Genomic DNA, 19,444 nt, shown 5'->3' on the forward strand with positions numbered 1-19,444 from the left:
TAGGTAACGGGAATATTGCTTCCTAACCACAGTTGGTAGATTCTGATAGAAAATTTTGGGGACTTTTTGCTCCTTTATTTATCTAGGGATCCAAGTAAGACAACTCAGAATTAGGCCTACATGCTGGCAAATTGAATTAATTGCAATACATATTACAGGGCTGCACAGAGTGCTTGCATCTTATATGATACTCAGGCAAGTAGGGATTTTGTCTTGTGGCATGTATGTACAGTGAAGATGTGGTATACAACACCCAAAGTTCTTATGAATCCTCAAGAAAGCACTTGGAAATAATGGCCTTTGCATGTATGCTAAAGCTCTTAAAAACACTACTACATTTAAATACCAGTAATTGCAAATTTATTGCACAATTTAAGAAAATCTTGCACAATTAAAAGAGAAAAAGTAGAAATTAGCCTCCAAGCAACAATATATTTAGATCATTTATTGAAATTCCTTTACATGACGGAAAAACTGCAGTTTATAACATGAAGGCAAATATGTATTGTGATGTTAAGAATAGCAAAAAATAGCTAGCTCAAATGTTGGGTATCAAATGGAAAAATCTGCACATGGCTCAGTGAGTGATGGTTTGGCCCCACTCATCTGTGCCAGCAAGGCATGCTACGCACAATATGGAGAGAGGAGATTGAGGGGGTATGTTGTGCCTGAGAGGGAACCCTTCCTCTCCATTCATGCCTGAATAATAAAGCCTCATTCTGATCCAGCAGGAGAGGCATTTGCACATCTTTCTAAGGGATTACATGCTAGCACCATGATCAAGTCCCAGGTTGGTTTCTTCTACAGGAATGCTCCAAGTGATATCTAATATTTAACCATAATTGAGACATTTAGAAACAACCATGCTTAGACCTGATATTTATAATAGCTACTTCCCCCATTTTGTAGCAGTGTATCTTATTTAACTCTGTGTGCTTTAAAAATTATCATCAGATTTTCCTTTTTATCTTTCCTATCTCATAGGTAAAAGTCTTGGTCACAAATCCATCCTGTTACACTCTGTAAGGAGGATGGCCGTTTTCCCAGGATAAACCCCAATATCTTCCTTAAGCACTGGAACAGAGAAGAGCCCTACATCTTCTGTTAGAACGTGTCTCCACACAGCAACCTTCTTGTATACTTTCAATAAATTCACTAGAGATGTGAGATCAAGTAAAAACCTTTCTACCATGAAGATGTGCAGAAATGAAGGTGAACCCCAGTAACCTGAACATCAGGCTGAAAGAATATGGCAAAATACGATGCAATATAGGTCAAAACATAGCATGTATTCCTGTACATGATGAGAGCACTCACTACACATAACATTTTAAGCATCTGAGTAGAAAATAAATTAATGAAGAAAAATTCTGTTTCAGGAAAGAGCGAATATAATGCAACAGATGGATATTTTTAACTCACCACTGTCTAAGTGGGAGGGGCTGCTAACAAGAAAAGATGGCATGTTAATAACCCAAAATACGGTCATGATCACTTGTGTATGGAATTATGGGATCAGAAATTCACAAATATATCTTTTGGCAGTACGGCAGACCTCATCCACCCACTTGCCTTGTGTTGAAGAGAAGACACAATTTTCACGCTTCCCCCCGTTTGGCTGGGCATGATCCCAATTGAAGTACTGTAGAGCCATGCCATTAACATCAACAAACTTCCCTTCATTTACCATGTCATTGACACCTAGCCAGAACTCAGACCCTCCAGGCATACTGTTCTTGCCATAGTCTCGGAGAGTATTTGTTTCATCGCTATTCCTTGGGATAGCCAGTGTCCCTCCCTTGGCTATGCAGTCTTCATTGGCTTCATGAAAATGCTTGGTGCCTTCTGATATGAGGTAGCACTTCTTATGGGCCTTTGTCCCTCGAAGACAGACTGTGAATAGATATTAGTTTGCAAATTCAGTAAAAGCTGGAGCTTTAAAAGATGTTTCCTAAAGCAGTGATTTTCTAAAGGTGTCTTGGTGGTTAAGCAATCAGTTGCTTAGCAAGTGAAAAGATCTTGCACCTGAAGAGTGGGTCTGCTACTCCTGTTTGTGTAGTATCTTGTATGCAGCCAACATGCCAGCGTGCCTTTAGGAAGTCTAGATGGCTCACAGACACACTGTGGGGTCCTGTGGGGTGTAAGAGTTGGCCAAAATCTGAGCATGCTCTTAGGGCTACTGCAGAAAAGTCACTTAAGAGAATGGATAGATAAAGCTGTGATCTTAACACCATCAGGTACTTTGGAAAATCTTTCCTGTGTTTACTTTGATGAACCTGAAGCATGATTTAAGCCTCAGATTCCTGCTTTAATTTAGGTTTGCGGGTTTTTTTAATTTGAGTTTGGGTTTTTTTAATTTAATTTGGCTACTTCTGAACAATAAAATATAACCCAGGCCTGTTGTCAGTACGTCTTATCACTTGTTTCTGTAAATAGTCCTCTTTTAACGTCTTACCTTATTTCATCTCTTAAAACTGGTGCAATGGGTAGGTATGGATGTTCATAGTGTAGGCAGATGTGAGTTAATCGTTAGGAAATCTATACTTGGCTTTACACTAAACAGGCAGATCAAAGGTCTTTTCATATTGATGGTATTCATGTTCCAGAGTAAAGCATTATGCATTAAATAGGCCTATTTCATAGCAAGGAAATGCTAGAAATGCTATTTTAAATATGTCCTGCTTGTCAGAAAAATATTGATTTGAAAATCATAATGCAAATCTCTCTCTGAGTGATTGATAAAAGTATATTCCCACCTGCAGAGAAGAGGGCATTCACCTCTTTAGTTCTTAATTTCTGGTCTTTCCAGCAAAGTGTATCCCTTCAAACTCAAATGATGTAAAGTGACTTAGATCTATTAAAACTTTCTAAAAAGCAAACTGAGTTTGCGTGACAATCTGAACCAAGTAACATAAGCATCTGCATTTAAAATCTGTTTGGACTTAGTTCTTCTGGAACATATCAGGGAAGTCTTGATGTAAAGTACAAGCATACTGAAACATGAATTTGGCATCCGCTCTGCAACTGGAATTGCCTTGCAGAACTGCTCTCAGAGTCCTTCCAGCCCAAACTGTGCGGGCAGGCTTGCAGGAGTCAATCTTCAAGCTTCACTTTCCAGCTCTCCTAATGCACGTATGTTAACAACTGCCTCTCCCAAGAAAAGTACTTACAAGAACAGAACCCACCTCATAGGAGTATTTCTTCTAAGTTGAGAAAGGTAGCAAAGGGCTTCAATAGACTACTAAAATACTTATTTTTGGAATCTTGCATCTGCCTGCTTCCAGTCCATTTCATTTATTGCTTAAACTCATCTTGTACTTAAATAAGAACAGTCATGAAACAATATGAACATCTTCTGTCCTGATGTTTTCTACAGTCTGTTTCTAATTCCTGTCATCTGATCTAGTAAAAAAAAAAAAAAAAGTAATGATGTATCTGATCAACAGGATATGGAAATTCACTCTGGACCAAATCCTACATGCCTCAGTTCTTTAGCCTCTCCAGTTCTAGCAGTCATTGCATTCCTTAGCTGCATTTTCAAGATCATCTTTTTATGCTGGGACTTATCCTTCAAACGTCATCCTTTCCAAGTGCTAAGCCATGCAGTGGTCAAAGAAAAGTAATTAGAGTACTTGCTAAATTTTGAATTCTTTAACAAATTTATATTCATGGGAAAATCAGAGAGACTTAATCTATTTCAACAATTCTTCAGTAATGATGGAGACTATTCCTCTTTAGGGAAAAAGTTCATGCTGCTAAATGGCATATGGCAACATTTCACGGTATGTAGAAAGGAAAACTAGGAAATTCAAAAGGAAAAAGAAGGAATCAGAATGTCTTGAAAGCTCTTATAAACTAAAAAAAGAGTTACTTTTTAAACTATCATAAAGCCATTAACAAATGCAGTCTGAGCTAGAGGGGTGATAGGTCTCTTTTTTGCCAAATTTGGAATCCATTTGATCAGTGTGGGTTCTGAATTTAGAATAGAACTCAAAATAAGTTTTGAGGATAGCAGATCTCCTGCCTCTGGTTTCATTTCTAAGCCACTGCTTGCTTACTCTCAAGCTTCTTCTGGAAGCAATACAAGAACTACTTCTAAACAAGAGTTACTTGTCTAGCACAGGTTTCCTCTTTTAAGAAATTTCTATAGTCCTCTTATGAGAAATTTATAAGAAAAATATTTAGTAAAGCTCAAAAAGCTCAATGCTTCCCAGGATGCAAAACAAGACAAACCTGCATATTACCATCCCTAAGCAAAATATGTTCTGTTTCATGTGAATGATGTCATTTCCTCTGTAGAGTCCTCTTGAATATGTTTAAATGTCAGGTTTTGTGTCAACAGCTGTGAAAAAGAAGAACTGTCTAGTAAGTGTGCACATATTTATCCTTATTTTGCTTGGAAATTTCCATCTAACTATTGAAGTATTTAAAGGACTGAGTGTTGATACAGAATATTTCTGGACTCTCAGTGAACACTACTTTGAGGTTTTAGAGTAACATTCACATCTGAATGTTGCAGTTCCCGCCATTTAGGATGACTCAGTCCTTTAAGCTTATCTTTTTTTTTTTTTTATATTCTCAGCCTTTACAGTGACTGTTTTTGTTTTAATAGTTAGCCCTTGTTCGTATCCAAGCTGGGAACCCAACTTATTGACCATTTAAGCTCTGAAACCCAGCAACTATGCCTATGCCTGATTACACCTAACATGCACAAGAATCACAGCTAGAGGTTGTGCATAGCAAAGACAATGGTAGTTCTTGCTCCAGAATAATTATTGCTCTTAGTGAAGAATCACCTCATGTGTACCATTAGCTCATACTTGCTTTTGCCCGAACACTTTCTTCAATTCTTGTTTCATCAGTATAGCTGTATCATACTGTGCTCTAAGAAGCCATATTCATCAGTCTCAAATCACCTTTAAAAAGATGAGTGAGACTGAAGATTGTGAGAGGGAAGGCAGTGGTAACTTTTGGAAGCCACTGGTCAGGATAAGCTGCTTTACCTGATTGAAGTGCTTGCATTTCTTTGAGAGCATTTACTTCTCGCCACAACTTGTCAATCTGGGTCTTGAGGTCATCTTTTTCTTTAATGAAAGAAATACAGAGAAATAAGCAGGTATGCATGCAAAAAAGTTATTTTTTTCATTTTAACAACTGTTGAGTTTCTGCATTGACAAGACGTATTTTGCCATTTTAAAGCATCAGTATTCTAGCTGCCCATCTCTAGTTTATAGCAAAATTTGCCTGTTTACATTTGAACCTGTATGCTGTGGTGTGTGGGTGTACGTGTACATGTCTGTGTATATATATATATGTCATAAAAACAAAAGCAGGACAGAAGATTCTGTGTACACATAAGTTTTTCTTTTTAACACAGCAAGGGATAGCCGATACAATCTAAGTTTGATGTCTAAATACATGCAGACGAGCTTGCTGAGCTACAATCTCCCCCCCCCCAGGGGGAGCCTTCCTCCCCATTGATGATTCGAGTCACCCACATTCAGCCCATGTCACCATTTTGTGACACTGACAAAAGTACCAAAAAGATGATGAGATAAGAAAGGATGCTAAATTGCACATAATAATTCCTTTTTCATGCTCTCTTTTGCATATTTTTCCTCTTAATCATTCTAATGGCCCACCACAATCAAACAGGTAGCAGACAGGATTCCATTACACAAGTTTACGGTTTGATTGCAGTGGTAAGGAAACCTTCCAGAAGCCGCAGTAATGAGCAGGAGGAATAAATAGGCTCTTTCACAAGCAGCAGAACTAACAAAGCCACAGTTCCTACAGATCGTGTTACATCACCTAATCCTCCAGCTCCACCCCAGAAAGCTTGTCCCTTCTCCATACTCCCTAATCAGAGGGGATTGACCTCAGCTGTCCTTTATGTTCCCCATGGCAGGACTCCCAGTCCGTGTTCTTCCCTATGACTCCCAGTTCCCAGTAGTCTCTCCATGACCCTTCTCTGCTTTGAAAGAGGTAAAAAGCAGAACAGATGAGCTCCTGGGACTATTCATTTATTTATTTATTTAGTAGTAGCACACTTACTTATGCAGATCTTTTTTTTTTTTTTTTTTGCACCCACATCCTGAATTTCATAATTTTGGGTAACTTATCCTAAGGAGACCCATTATTTTGACAAACTGTTTCAAATGCAGAAGTTATCAGTGGAAAGCAGACAGAAAAATGTGCTGGCAGCACAAGGGTAAATCAAACTAAGAACTGAAAAGATTCAAAGGGAAAAATAAAAATATGTAAGTCTATAGCTCCAAAGCAGTATAACTGTGCTGTACAGTGACTTTATCAAGGCTCCATATTTTCCACTGACAAGGAGCTTAAATATTTGCCATTAACGTAACCTCCATCACGCACACTTCTACTAGAAATAAGCCCTTAAATTAAGTACACAGACCTTTCCAAACAGTCAGTGGTTCTGTATTTGCTCTGTAATCTTTGCTCTGGGAATTTAATCCTTCTTTTGGAAATTCTTTTTTATTAATTTGACTTGCAATTTCACCATATTGCTCATACAAGTAGTATCCCACAAATATTACACAGACATTTTGTTAAAATTAGGAAAAGGACAAAAACCTGAACAATAACCCTTGAAGACTTAATGTTTTATTCTGCTCTTTTCCATCATATGTACGTGAATTTCCATTCTTCTGCTCTTAATCAGTATAACTGTGTAACTAGGAATGATTGGCTGGAGTCTTCTCAGCTTTACCTTTGTATCATAAATAATGTCAGCTGTTAACAGAGATGAACAGCCATAAAAGAGCAAGATATTTTTTAAAAGCAATGCAGATTTATTTCTATAATTCATTCTAGCACATCATTCTTGGCTTTACTAACTCACATAAAAATATTTGAAAGACAGGCATAATATAGACTTGACTATCATTAGTTAATAAACAATTGAATAGTGCTACTTTCTTACTCACACAATGTTAAGTACGTAGTAACCTCGCACAGTCTATAAATCTCTATCCCTTCTCCCAGTTAAAACCCAGTACCTTTCACTCTACGTTTGCTGTGCTTCCTAGCTTTGACTTTGGAAGCCTGGCTGATGGTCTGATCCAGCAGTAATATGCTTATGAGTAGAAAAATCATAAGTCCAGTTTGTGCCATCTCTCCTTTAAAGAACTTCACAAAAATCTTCAAGAGATTCTCTTCAGCAGCTTTGAGAGCAAGTCACACAGACACATCACAGTCAGGACTGACTGAGGCCAGTTTTATAAAAGTGTAGTGACAGGGTTGGCTGTGCTCCTTGCTTACGAAATGTGTTTAATACTGAAGCTGGCTGCAGCATAAGGTGCCCCCTTGTTCTCACGTCTCTTCTGAAATTCCTGTTTCCTTTTTGGGTTCAACTGAGACAGGTTGCTTTAAGGGCACTGAACAGTGCTTCGATTGCTGCAGATGAATGCCATTTCGTCAGAGATAACACTATCTTTGAAGCATAACGGTATGCAAAAGCAGAGGGATGCTCAAAAATGCCTTGTGTAACGCCAGCCTCAGGATGGGGGTAGCATGTCTCTGTCCCATGCTGATTAAGTATGGACAGTGGTCATGATCTTATTTACACTGAAACAAAAAAAGATGTTGTCCCTTAGTATACATGGCAGCCACACACACAGAGAATATATATCACATTGTCAGATGTTCATTAATGATTTTATTAAGAGTTCATAAATACCTGCTAGATATTACTGTGCTTCTGAATAAGAACATTATGTGCTATCAGCAGGGTCTAGTTAGGGGAACAAAAGATCTTTTACACTCTTACAATACTTCCCAAATCCTCAGTACATGGCCAGGGCAGGAGATACTGCTTACAGCAAAGTACAAGATACTGGAAGCAGGACAGTGCTATCTAGACTATGGAGAGGTGTCTGCTTTTGGGGCGCTTTAATTTGCCTTGAGACTGAGTTTTTTGGGAGTGCCTTTAAATTGGGATTGCTATAAGCAATATCACCTTTCACTCAGTTTAGTGGATAAATCAGACTTTCAACAAGAGGGTTTGTTTAAAATGCTGACACTGAAGTCATTGTTGAGCAACGGGTGCAGGCAGGAAAAGTTTATGCCACTCTGAAGCTATGATTCCAGACCCCTCTTTGCCATCTGCCTTGGTTCCATTCTAGTCATATTATCACTGTTTTTCTTCTAGAACTGTAACAGCAAGAGACTTATTACTTTATTAAAAGGAAGCTGAGATTTAGAGGCATGCTGTTTTATTACATGAGTGCATACTGACTTTTTTCTAACCACATAGATTCTAAAATCACTGCAGCACTTGTAATGTAAAACATACCTACCCCAGCTGTTTTAGATACCTCCAAACAACTAATTGGATTCTCCATAGCTAGTACACATCTATTAATCATGAACTAATACTTTATAAACTTTTCATAAATTCCGTGATTTTCTAAAACTTGTTTTCAGTAGTTTGCTTCAAAGTATTGAAGTACGTTGCATTGTGTAGAGAAAATTAGGAACAGTGCTAAAAGAACAGTCTGAAGCTCTGTTTTGAGCTTAGGACTTATCAACAACAACTAAGAAAGCAAGTTTAACTTCTTGTATACAGCGTGTGAGCAGAAGAGTCAGGGAGAAGCCGAAATATTTTGCTTAGAATATTTAAACTCCCAGTGCTAGAGTGAGGAAGCAGAAAATGGAACCTTATGGGAGGCCTAGAGCCCCTCCAGAGTAAATACATTCTCTGTGTATGGTCTAGAAACTGGCATAACAATGTCATTTAGAGCTGTAATTTTTCTTTTACAAGTATAGTTAGAGTAATATCATATGGCCCAGAGAGTGAACAAAGTTACATATATATGAAAGTAATTTTTCTTGGGACAAATTAGTCCTCTTTCTGTATGAGAATCTGCTATACAAATATAAATACTCATACTTTTATAGCTGTGTCCAGACTAAAATATGTTTGTGCTCTTTATTCACACCAGTATAGTAGAACTGCATAAAGACAAAGCTGCAGTTTTTCTTGAATTATTTGGTTTGAAAAGAAACATTTTGCAGAATTCAGAGCTGCTGTACTGCACAGACACCTGGGTGGTTTTCTGGCTCCTGATTCCCTGCCTCATTCCATTTGCTTTCAGACAACTGAACCATTCAAAGCTTAAGCAACCTTTGGTGAAAAGTTCATTTCAGTTTTTACACAGAGTCTCTTCAAGTTAAAAAGTCTATTCCCCTCAGAGACAGTTCCACCTTTATGTGCTCCTGTAAACTGGCTCAGAAAAACTCTTTGTACAGCTGTTTTTCCTTTCCATTCTCAGCCATCACTGAGTTTGTGGAAAGAACATGCAACTGGGCACAGAGTATGAGAAGTCAGTGTGAGACGTGGACTGGATGCTCGGCTGAGATCCTGAAATAGTCTGGCTGCAGCAGTAATTTCCTGTTATGAGGAATAGGATCTATGCAGGGGGATCGTGTCTTTTGTTATCCCCTGAGGGGATACCAAAACTTGAGGAGCTACAAGAAGAATAATACTTGCAATAATATCTTTAAAGAAAGATAATGTGGTATCTTGAAAAGCAAACCATGCACAAATTGTGTTTTACTGAGGTCTATGGTTCCCTCCAGGTTTCAGAATTGATTGCATCATGGTCTGTTGGACCAAGTAGGAAACTGAGGGCTGTGTCTGCTGCTGAAATCTGAGCAACTGTTTCTGCAGCATTTCAATTACAGAAATCTCAGCTCAACGTAAGATTTGGAAAAGAAGCTTGTACATGGGTAATTATTTTCCTGTTCTACTGAGAGTATAAACAGAAAATGAGAACTGATCAGAGCTGTTGCCAGCCAAAGGAATTTCAGGTGGGGTAAATCCAAGAGCCAGTGTAGCCAACAGAGGTTGATCGCCTCCCAAGCATCAGTTTTTATGAATGATTTGGGTAGTATATGGGATCCATGGGTTGATTTTCATTTGTTTAAACTAAATGCAAGAGATTTTGCAAATTCTGCTAACCCAGGATTATGTCATGCTTGGAAAAATACAGTGTGCTTGATTTCTTTGGCCTTGAAAAGTCTTTAAAACTCCTTCTTAAGGATTTTTTCTCCGTCGAACCAGGTACGAGGCAGGTCTATGGCTAACATCCCAACACCAAGGTTATTTGGGGGAAATTTGTACAAGCAAGCTGTGTATTTGGAAAAGGGAAGGGCTAACCTTATGGTATGTGAGGTTCTGTGAAAATTCTTAATGATATTTTGGGTTTGTACAGTCAGTTCAATGTTTTTCTTGTCATATAAATTTGCTTTTTTAGAAGGAAATTTGCTAGCTATAAGGGTTTTGCTATGTCTGTTAAAATTAAAGGAAGATACCAGTCTACTGCAAAAACAGGCTGCCCACCAGTGACCTGCACTGAAAGTCGCAGAGTGTTGAAATGAGGGCATTTACATCTTCCTTAGGAGTATAAGACTACTATCCCAAATGCATCCTCACCTTGACACTGATAATGGGATTGATGAGCAGGCTTTTCTAGTTTTCTTTTTCAGTTCAAACATAGCTGCTTTAACTACAGGTTTGCTGCTTTTCATTTACCACACAGTAAATCCAAGCATTTTTACTTCAGAAAATGAAGAAATTTAAGATATAAATAATAGGTGTACAGAAAAGATTAAAATGAAAACATTTTCAATGTTTTTGAATGAGTGTTTTTGTATCTTTTGTTTGGGGCCTTTGCCATACCATCATCTCAAAGCTGGGGGACAGTAAGTTGTATGCAAGAGGCAGCACAGTAACTTCTGTCTATCACACATATTTAAGGTAAATATCTTTATCTTATCTGTGACCAAACTGTATCACTTGTATTCCTTTCATTCTCTTGCAGTGGTAGTGAAATTATGGGTTGTAAATGTGAAAAAGTAACGCTGATCATGTTCAGAAAAGATGCAGAATTCAGAAGAGATTCACCAGATCTTCATAAACCACTGTTAGCAAAGCAATTGCTGGTTTACCTACCCAATGCTGCTGAGCACTGATAAAGTTGCCTTCTTGTAGTGTTGCCAAGTCTTGTTTTACTGGCAAAAATAGGTGGTACTGAGCATTTTGTTGATTGCCACTGCCTCTGTCTTTGGACAGGAAGGACCCCAAGGAAACGGCTTCTCATCTAGGGTTATATGTTTGATGGCTATGCGAAATGTGCAAAAAGCAAAACACCATCTCTCAAAAACCGGAGACTTCTTCACAGTCAGGTGACTCCATGTCATCTCTAAAGATAAGGGAATTTAGGAGAAAATTTAAAGCTTTGGTTTCCTTGCAATCCAGGTGCAAATAAAGCCGTTGAATGGGGTCTTTTGAAGTGCCATTCCTAAGGACCCGGCCAGGTTTCCGTGTTGGGAAATGCTGGAGGCAGCACAGCTTGTTTAGCCCTCAGGGAGCATGTGAGAACCTGTCTGTTTCTCTTTTGTAAACCTAAAATACCTGTTGTGCTAATTTTTCTCCTGCAATGTGTGCTACCTATTTGCCTTTCAGGAAATGAACTAAAAACATCCTGAGCACTTAATTTCTCCCTTTAATTTTTTAGTTTTGATCACTACAGTCTCTCTGCTATGAAGTTTTACAGCTTCACATTAACACGATCTTAATAGGTTCTGCACATCCTTACACATGCCAAAAAACACAGTTTGGACAAAGCCTTAATTTAGCCCCTGCTTGCTAAGGTCCAGCTTTGAGATGATGGCATGGCAAAGGCCCCAATCAGAAGCTCACAAGACAGTCTGAAATGCACATTCACAGGTTCATAGCAGGTTACTAACAGCGTGGCTTTGCTTACTGCCAGTAGGGCTGGCCAGAGGAAGGATTGCATTTTGGCTTGTGTTGATGTTTGTAGGATTTTCCTATAGCAGATGGAAAAACAGACCTTCTCAGGAGTGTGATCATGTCTCGCTTTGGTGGCTGCACTTCACAGAGGACTTGAATGCTCTGCTTGAGAGCTGAGACCCCTTGCTTTGGCAACACAGGAGCTTGAGATCCCACTCAGCTGTGTCGGTATCACCACAGAGGTCCCCATTGCTGCACTGCTGCTGCTCCCCTGCCTGCTGACAAGAGGCTTAAGCTGGTGGCTGCCAGCCTGGCCGGCAGCAAGGAGCCAAACCACAGCTCTGCAGCCCAGGGCTGTCACAGGATCTGCAAACAGCTGGCCCTGCTTTACCTGTCCTGGAGGCAGCACTACCCCCACGTGTAAGCATAATCAGTTCATGCACCAGGCCCCAGGGTTGGAAAACGTGTGATGTGGTCGAAGCAAAACACCTTTCTTTCAGAAGTAAAAGGAATTTTTAATCTGCTAGATCGGGAAAGAAAAATAACATCTAAATGATCTGAATGCAAACGTTGGGGTGATATCTGCTTGTCTACAGACAAGTCAGGCAGTGGAAAGTGGAGCTGGCCCTGCCTTGCAGGACAAATACTAAAGCCAGCCCTACTACCACACACTGTGCACATTTATGCAAATATTTTCAAATGATCGTTTTGAACGGAAATTGTTCTGGCATTTGCCAAATAATTTAGACACTGCATAGATGTAAACATCACAGATTTTTTCATTCTTACATTAGTCATTGCTACATGCATTCTTATTGTAGTTTATTCCATTTCCAGCAGATGTCTTAAGTGCCCTAGGAATTATTAGGATAGGTCCGATTTTGTATTGCTTTTCCATCATAACAAAACAGAAAAGACCAAGTTTCCTTTCTCCTTAATGCTCGGGGTAAATCCATTGCGCTGTATGTCTTTCCCCCAGTGTTACACAGCAGAGGGTCAGGATCAGTCTCATTGCACGTTTTCTTGAGGCTTCATTACTGTAGGGTTAGCAGTTGAGACAGGCACCTCTCAGATCAAACATATTCTTGCAGCTGGGATTTCAAAGGGAAGGGTGGTTATTTGTGCTGGCTTTGGCAATCCTGTTTCCTTAATTAATGCTACAGGTTCTGCATGGACTAAATTAACTTCATCTAACAAGGTGATACGATTTCCCAGGTTTGCATGGACATCTGCCTGATTAAACTGCCTGATTACTCTTCTAAAGATCTTTGAGTCTCAGGATGGCATGATAGCACCACATTGCAGTGGGGGAATGCATGGGTTGGGTTTGCCATGCATGCTCTTTATTCCTCTCCAGCCACAGGACACATCTCTGCAGTTCTCAGAGCTCTCCTCGATAGGCTAGGCTCCCCACTGACCCCAGACCTGAAGCTAACATGACCTGCTAAGCCTTCATCTAGTTCCCTGTCTTTAGGACTTAAATCCTCTCTAAAGGCTGCAGAGCTTTGCCTGAGTAAGGCCAGCAGCCTTTGCTCTCTGTCAGATAATGAGATAATTAGGGGATCATCTCCCCACACAGCAGTAAATTGATGCCATGTCACCAAAGCTGGAAATATAAAAGCCTATCTAAGGGCAGAAATAAGCCAGTTCTATTTGTGCAGCTGTAGGCCTGCTGAAATGGCAAAGCTGTTTCCAGATAGGAGCTGACAGGTTTGAGCAGTGCTACATGCTGCTTCGTAGACTTCATAACTCAGGACTTCATCAGCATGAGGATCTTGGCTCCACACAGTGCTGCATGGAGATGCTCCCAGGTTGCAAGCAGTGAATGATCTCCATTTATAAGATACCTGATGTGACCGGGAAACCAAAAGCCACCAGACAATACACTTGTTTTATATATCCAATCTGTATGTTCTTGTACAACCTGGCACTTGATGCTGCAGTTTGGGCAGCCTTTGTGTGCAGCCTGGTAGAGCAGGGGCTGTGGAATGTGAGGAGCAGCACAGCTGTAAGTGCAGAGGAGCAGCTGTATTCTCTGTGCAGGGATTTTTCATTTTGTCCTTTCTTTACTTACTCCAGAGGCTCCATAAAACCAGTATAAAACAACACTGTGTTCTCAAGAAAGACAATTGGTTTGGGCAATGCACACAATGTATTTTAACATGGAGAACTGAGTAAGGATTTAAAAAAAAGAATCTTTTTTAATAAGCTGTGGCATGGAATAAATATTACTGCCTGAATTTTTAATACTGGAGCTATGACTAGGTTCATTGAGAGGACCAATCAGCTTGATGCTGTCCCTGTCAAAGTCAGTGGTGAAACTCCTATGAGATTCCAGTTTGAGTTGAATTTACTGTCTTAATGGGAATAAGGAAGGAAGCTTGTAATAATTATCCTTTTATTATCCTGTTTTGCTTGATGATTAGCAAGCAGAACATTGTGTAATAACTTCATTCATTGCTGTCATGTTGAACAAAATGCAGATCAAAAATCTCATGTGAATCATATTATGTATGCTTTATTAAGTTAACCTACAATGCCAGGGAATGTGCTGCAAGCAAGATAATATTGAAATGAGGCTAATGCTTAATATGTGAACTGTGAGAATTGGTTAGAGCAGTACTGTGCAGCACAGCCAATGGCATCCAATGCGTGTAGGTGTGCAGCTGCAGATTGATTGCTCAGGTGGGAACTTCAAGACAATTCCTTGTGTAAATCTCTCATCGCATGCCTATGGGAAAGATGGGTCTGAGACTCCCAAAGCAGTGCTTCTCTCACTGACACACTGCATAAACACACCCCTGACACAGGACTCCAACATCATTTGGCAATCAGACTTAATTACGGCATAAATTTTTACAGCCCAGTATGCCACACCATTTTCCATCTGATCCTCAGATGGAGCAATCCCCGTTCTGCCCACAAGGTGAGGATGAGCCCAAAGGGCTGATTCTGCTTTCTCATATTAATCTAGGCGCTGCTTAGCAGAAAAGGCTGGGGTTGGGAATCCGAGTTGTTCCTTTTCCCTGCAGTGCCCCACTGAAATGTTTCTAATGTTCATTCCTGATTCAGGTTCTGAGTTATCCTGCTTGATGAGAAAAAGCAAGGAAAATCTTGACTACTGTCTCTCAGCTGCCTACTTTTCTATGGGGCTTTGCAGGCAGGGTTTTTAGCATAAGGTTCTGTGGGTTCATCTCCTTTGCCATGGAACAAGTGTGATTTGAGACACAGCTTTCAACCACGAAGGAAAAAATTCCAGCTCAGCTGCTAAGTTTAATCAAGATTCTTTCTAAGGGGAAAATTTAATTCTGGAGAACTATAAATCCTTAAACCTAACAGCAATAAATAGGGCACTGGACAAAACATTTGGTTTCATTTTTTCCTGTCTACAGTGGCTCAGGAACACAATGACACCATTGAGAATCATAGAATTGCTCAGGTTGGAAAAGACCTTAAATATCATCAAATCCGATTTGACTAAACCATGTCCCTGAACAACACATCCAAATGGTTTTTAAACACAACCACCTCCCCAGGGAGGGTGTGCTTTTATCAGACCAGTGAGGCACTTGACCAGTCACAGGACACTTGGTTTTATTCTTCTTTTTTTCTTTTTCTTTTTTTTTAAACAGTGGGAAATTTTTCCTTTTTTGAAATGCAGACACTAGAAGGGAAAAACTGCAGCAAAGAAACAGGAAAAACATCTGCCAAAGCAAACAGTCGGAAAAGAAAAACACTTCTCTTATCTCTCTCCTGTGGTAACAATAAAATGAATGTTTTCTCCTCAGTGGCCTCTGGAAAACATCACAGATCTGACACGTCCTTCAGGCCACACGATGACAGTGGCAGAAAGATACCAGTCAGCCAGCTTCCCTCCTAGCCTTTGTAAATAGTATTTGGTTATTTGCTCATTGCCCAGCCAGCCCAGGGGTCAGTCATTTCAGTGAAAGTACAGAAATCCTTATTATAAATAATGCATCTAATGTATCTGCAGCCTCGCTCTGTTCTTCTAGAGCAGCTGGGTTGCTGCACTGCTTACATCTCTCCACGTGGGAGATGTATATATGAAGACTACCCAGCAGAAGAGCACAAAATGATTTGCACTGGTACCTGCAGCTTATCAGGGAAACAATGCTTGGCAGGGACACAGCTGATGCCTTGCAGAACACAGCCCACTCCCAGTTCTGCTGGGGCTGCAGGTAGTGGAAGGGACTGATGGCAGTGGGGTCCTCCAGACAAGTCGAAACCCTCCTAAGCTCTGAAGGAAAACAAGCAGGTCCATGCCCCTGCGGCCGTCCCTTGGTTAATGAAAGCCACACCAGAGCTCTCTTCCCCTTTTTACAGATCCCTAAGCTACCAAGTGCTGACGGCATCTCTTAATCTATGCATTTTATCCCTGGATGGCCAGCTAGCAACTCTGCCGGGATGCTGGGGGACTAGAAATGTCCCTGCCTGATGTCAGAACATCATGAGGACTCTGAAACTACAAGTTTAATGGCTCTTCCTTTGCCTATTTAGGTTATGCGGTATGATGGAGGGTGCTTGAATCTTTTTTTTTTTAAATCTCAATTGCTGTGAAGACAGATGATGCTTATTCCTGGCTTTATTTTCTCATTTTGCCCTAAATGCCTGGGGGAAGAGAGTCAAGGTTCCCATTGCAGTAATGTACCTGTGTTAAGTCCACAAAGATTTCATCTGTCACTCTCCGCAGGGGATCAAAGTGGGCATGACCCAGTATTCTCCAGGAGGTAAAAAATCAATTTTCCTGAGGCACTACCAGAGAACAAGAACAATCACTGAGCACTGCAGGGCCTCCAGAAGCCCACAGAGAAGACTGGGACCTCCATATCAACCTGATGCAAGACAGTGGTTGCTAAGTTTTGTTCCAGGGAGGACAGGGCCTTAAGCAACAGCAGTGCATCAGGCGCCCCTTCACAGTCCAGAAGTCAGCAACTTTGGAGCCTTCCCCTTTTTCAGCTCTGTGTAAGCTTGGCTGGTCAGAGAAAAGAGCAATGGTGCAGCTGCCCAACTTACTTGCCTTGTCCTCGTTGCTGGGCTGTTCTGCTGCCTGGCAAACACGTGTATGCAGAGACAGGAGCAAAACTAAGCACTGAACACTTTCCCTGAACTGAGTTAGATTATCAATGATGAGGTAAAAGAAGAGCAAAAGCAGAAACCCTCAGAGGCTTACAGGCAGGGGTGTGCAGTGACAGTGCAGTGACTGACGCACAGCACCCTGCAGCTTCCCTCTCTGATTAGCTCTGCTTTGCAGGAGCATGAGCTGCTCCAGCTAATCATCTCCCTGGGGCATAAACTAGCTTTTTTAATTAAAAACAAAGCAAAGCAAAACAAAAGAGAGTATGTCCTTATTTATAAGCAATGGACAGTTCCTGACATGAAGAGACTACTCTCCCCAGTACTATCTTTGAACAGGAGAAGCTCCCAAATAATAAATACCAACATTTGTAACATCTAACACATACTCTTACCTGCATTTTTGCAGCCCAGGCTTCTACACAAGAAAACCCTTGTCCAAAGCATGCTTGTGCATACAAATTCAGAGGGATTCCAACTTTTTCTAAGCCCTCTCCTTTCCTAACTGGGGATTCAAGGTTGCTACTGGGACATATAGTAACTAAAAGGAAGTCTGAACTTGTTAAGAGACTGTTACATTTCCTGAAAACGCTTCTGTTGACAAATGAAGAACAGGAATCAGCTGATGAAGAAAGCGTTGATTTTTCTAACCCTAGAAACTAATGGAGAATGTTTGACAAATGGCTTCTTCTTCATCATCCCTAAATATATGGGGTTTTTAACCACTGCTGATGGATGTCAAGCTTCCTTGGAAGAGAAATATGATCACCACAGATACATATTAATCTAATCAGACACATAGTGAATAGATGTAAAACATATAAATAAATCAACAGATAATCTGTAAATTCTGCTCGTTTGTTACTCCTAGGCAGAGATGCACGTAATTATTTCCCTACATTCATCCTCTAAGCCTGTGTTCAGAAAGCCATGCCATTTGCTGCAGAAATGCGTGACAGAGAAGGCTGAGGCAGACACGAAAGCAATGGCAGAGTTAGGATCAACTGCAAGCAATTCATCAGCACAACAGTGCAGGCTGATGAGATAAAGCCACATTTGCATTTATACTCTAACCTGTTCTCTCACAGGAAAATATTAGAGAGCCTGCCTAGGTGTTAAAATTCACTTGGAAAAGAGATGCCTTGGTGTAGATATCAGTTATGGAGTACTGATTGTCCTGGATCCTTTCAGAGAGAAAAAAAGCACCAGCTCACACCAAGTGGCTTAAGGGCTGGCAATGGACTCTCCTACGTGGTCCTCTATGAGCTGTGCTGTGTGCTGGCAGACACAATCACAGTAGGAGAGTACGTTTTGGCAAAAGCCACCAGGATTAATGGCTAAGCACACAGAAAATGAGACAAGCACAAAAAAAAAAAAAAAAAAAAAAAAAAAGAGGGAATGGAGTAAGGATCAGGGATACTCAGCACATTAAGATGATTTTTTTGCATTTTGTCTGGTCAGAAACCACACAAAATCTGCATTCCAGCTTGGCTGGTAGCAGCCTCTGAGTATTAGACTGTGTGACAATTATGCCTAGAAGGCCCAGTGGAAAAGCAGGCAAAAGGCAGGGCTTTGTTAGTAGTCACAGAGAGCTTGCAAAAGGCTGTTTGCTTTCAGCTTCATCCTGAGCCTGTGATCAGGGATGCACTGACCATTATTTGCTTATCAACCCTGGGAAACAGAGGGCAGAAATTTACTCTGCTCCTCTTCTCAATCAACATGTGTTCACATCTTTTAGATTATAGGACTGATCCAGTAACTACTGCAGTGAGATTTTCCAGGGACACAACAGGCTTTAGAACAAGTCTGGCATGACTGGAATTAACCAAAGCTAACATTTTCTCTTCACTCAGATATTAAACTGAAGTTCATTGAGCAATTCCTTCCTCTCACGCAGGGAGATATTTAAAGACGTACTCAAGTACAAACTTGAGGTCATTGTTAAATTTTGGTAACCATAAAGAAAGTTATGGTAACCATAACTTAGAAAGAAAAAGTGTAAGAATGATTTCAGGAAAGATAATCTTATATCCCATGTCAACTGAACCACCTCTTTGAAACCCTTAGTTAAGTCCAAGATCCAGGAATACTAGGATTTTTGATTCAATCATGTCCTTGTGCTTTCTATCAGCTAATCTGGAGGTGGCTGTTTTGGATCCTATTTTAAGATTATTCCCTTTGAGTAACTTCACTTCTAAAAAGAACCTTTTCTCTGAGGGTAACTTACGTGTCAAGCTTTCTCCCAGTGCAATCTGAGGGCAAAAATTCTAGTTTTTATCCTTATCAAAATAACACACTTCACTGACACTTCATAAACAGTGCTTATAAAATGTTTTGCAGTTCCTACAATTGTAACATTCAACATTTTATACTAAATTATTAATGTCGGGTAAAGTAGCATGCTCAGCCATTTGAATAGCCTTGATGTATTCTGTAATAAAAACAACAAATATTTGTTCATCCTTCAGTAACTGAAATGGAAAATGAGACCTCAAATTTTCCTCTTAACCAATTCCAAGTCAGCTCCCTAATGTGAAGCAGTGCATTAGAATAAAATATGTAAGCCAAGGA

General features: G+C 40.2%; 1 protein-coding gene across 3 annotated transcripts; it reads right to left on the reverse strand.

The window, feature by feature from the left end:
- Positions 1 to 474: 474 nt before the first annotated feature.
- Positions 475 to 17,390, reverse strand: CLEC3A (C-type lectin domain family 3 member A). Of its 3 annotated transcripts, none has more exons than XM_048958561.1 (3): positions 17,269 to 17,390; positions 5,004 to 5,084; positions 475 to 1,893 (listed from the first exon to the last, which is right to left on the reverse strand). In XM_048958561.1, the coding sequence occupies exons 1-3, from the start codon at positions 17,318 to 17,320 to the stop codon at positions 1,508 to 1,510; spliced, it is 519 nt and encodes a 172-aa protein (XP_048814518.1). In that variant the 5' UTR covers positions 17,321 to 17,390; the 3' UTR covers positions 475 to 1,507. The 3 variants fall into 3 exon arrangements, with proteins under 3 accessions (XP_048814518.1, XP_048814519.1, XP_048814517.1); XM_048958562.1 differs by lacking the exon at positions 17,269 to 17,390 and adding an exon at positions 7,023 to 7,586; XM_048958560.1 differs by lacking the exon at positions 17,269 to 17,390 and adding an exon at positions 5,713 to 5,975.
- Positions 17,391 to 19,444: the final 2,054 nt, after the last annotated feature.

This window comes from Lagopus muta, chromosome 12, assembly GCF_023343835.1.
Source record: "Lagopus muta isolate bLagMut1 chromosome 12, bLagMut1 primary, whole genome shotgun sequence".
Classification (NCBI taxonomy): Eukaryota; Metazoa; Chordata; class Aves; order Galliformes; family Phasianidae; genus Lagopus; species Lagopus muta.

Excerpts from the sequence above, each read along its gene's own strand:
- CLEC3A (XM_048958560.1), bottom strand. The coding sequence starts at position 5,854 with ATGGAGAAGGGACAAGCTTTCTGGGGTGGAGCTGGAGGATTAGGTGAT. Across the intron at positions 5,085-5,712 it reads ATTACTGCGGCTTCTGGAAG|AAAAAGATGACCTCAAGACC; the intron begins GTTTCCTTACCA and ends CTTTCATTAAAG. Across the intron at positions 1,894-5,003 it reads AATGCAAGCACTTCAATCAG|TCTGTCTTCGAGGGACAAAG; the intron begins GTAAAGCAGCTT and ends ATCTATTCACAG.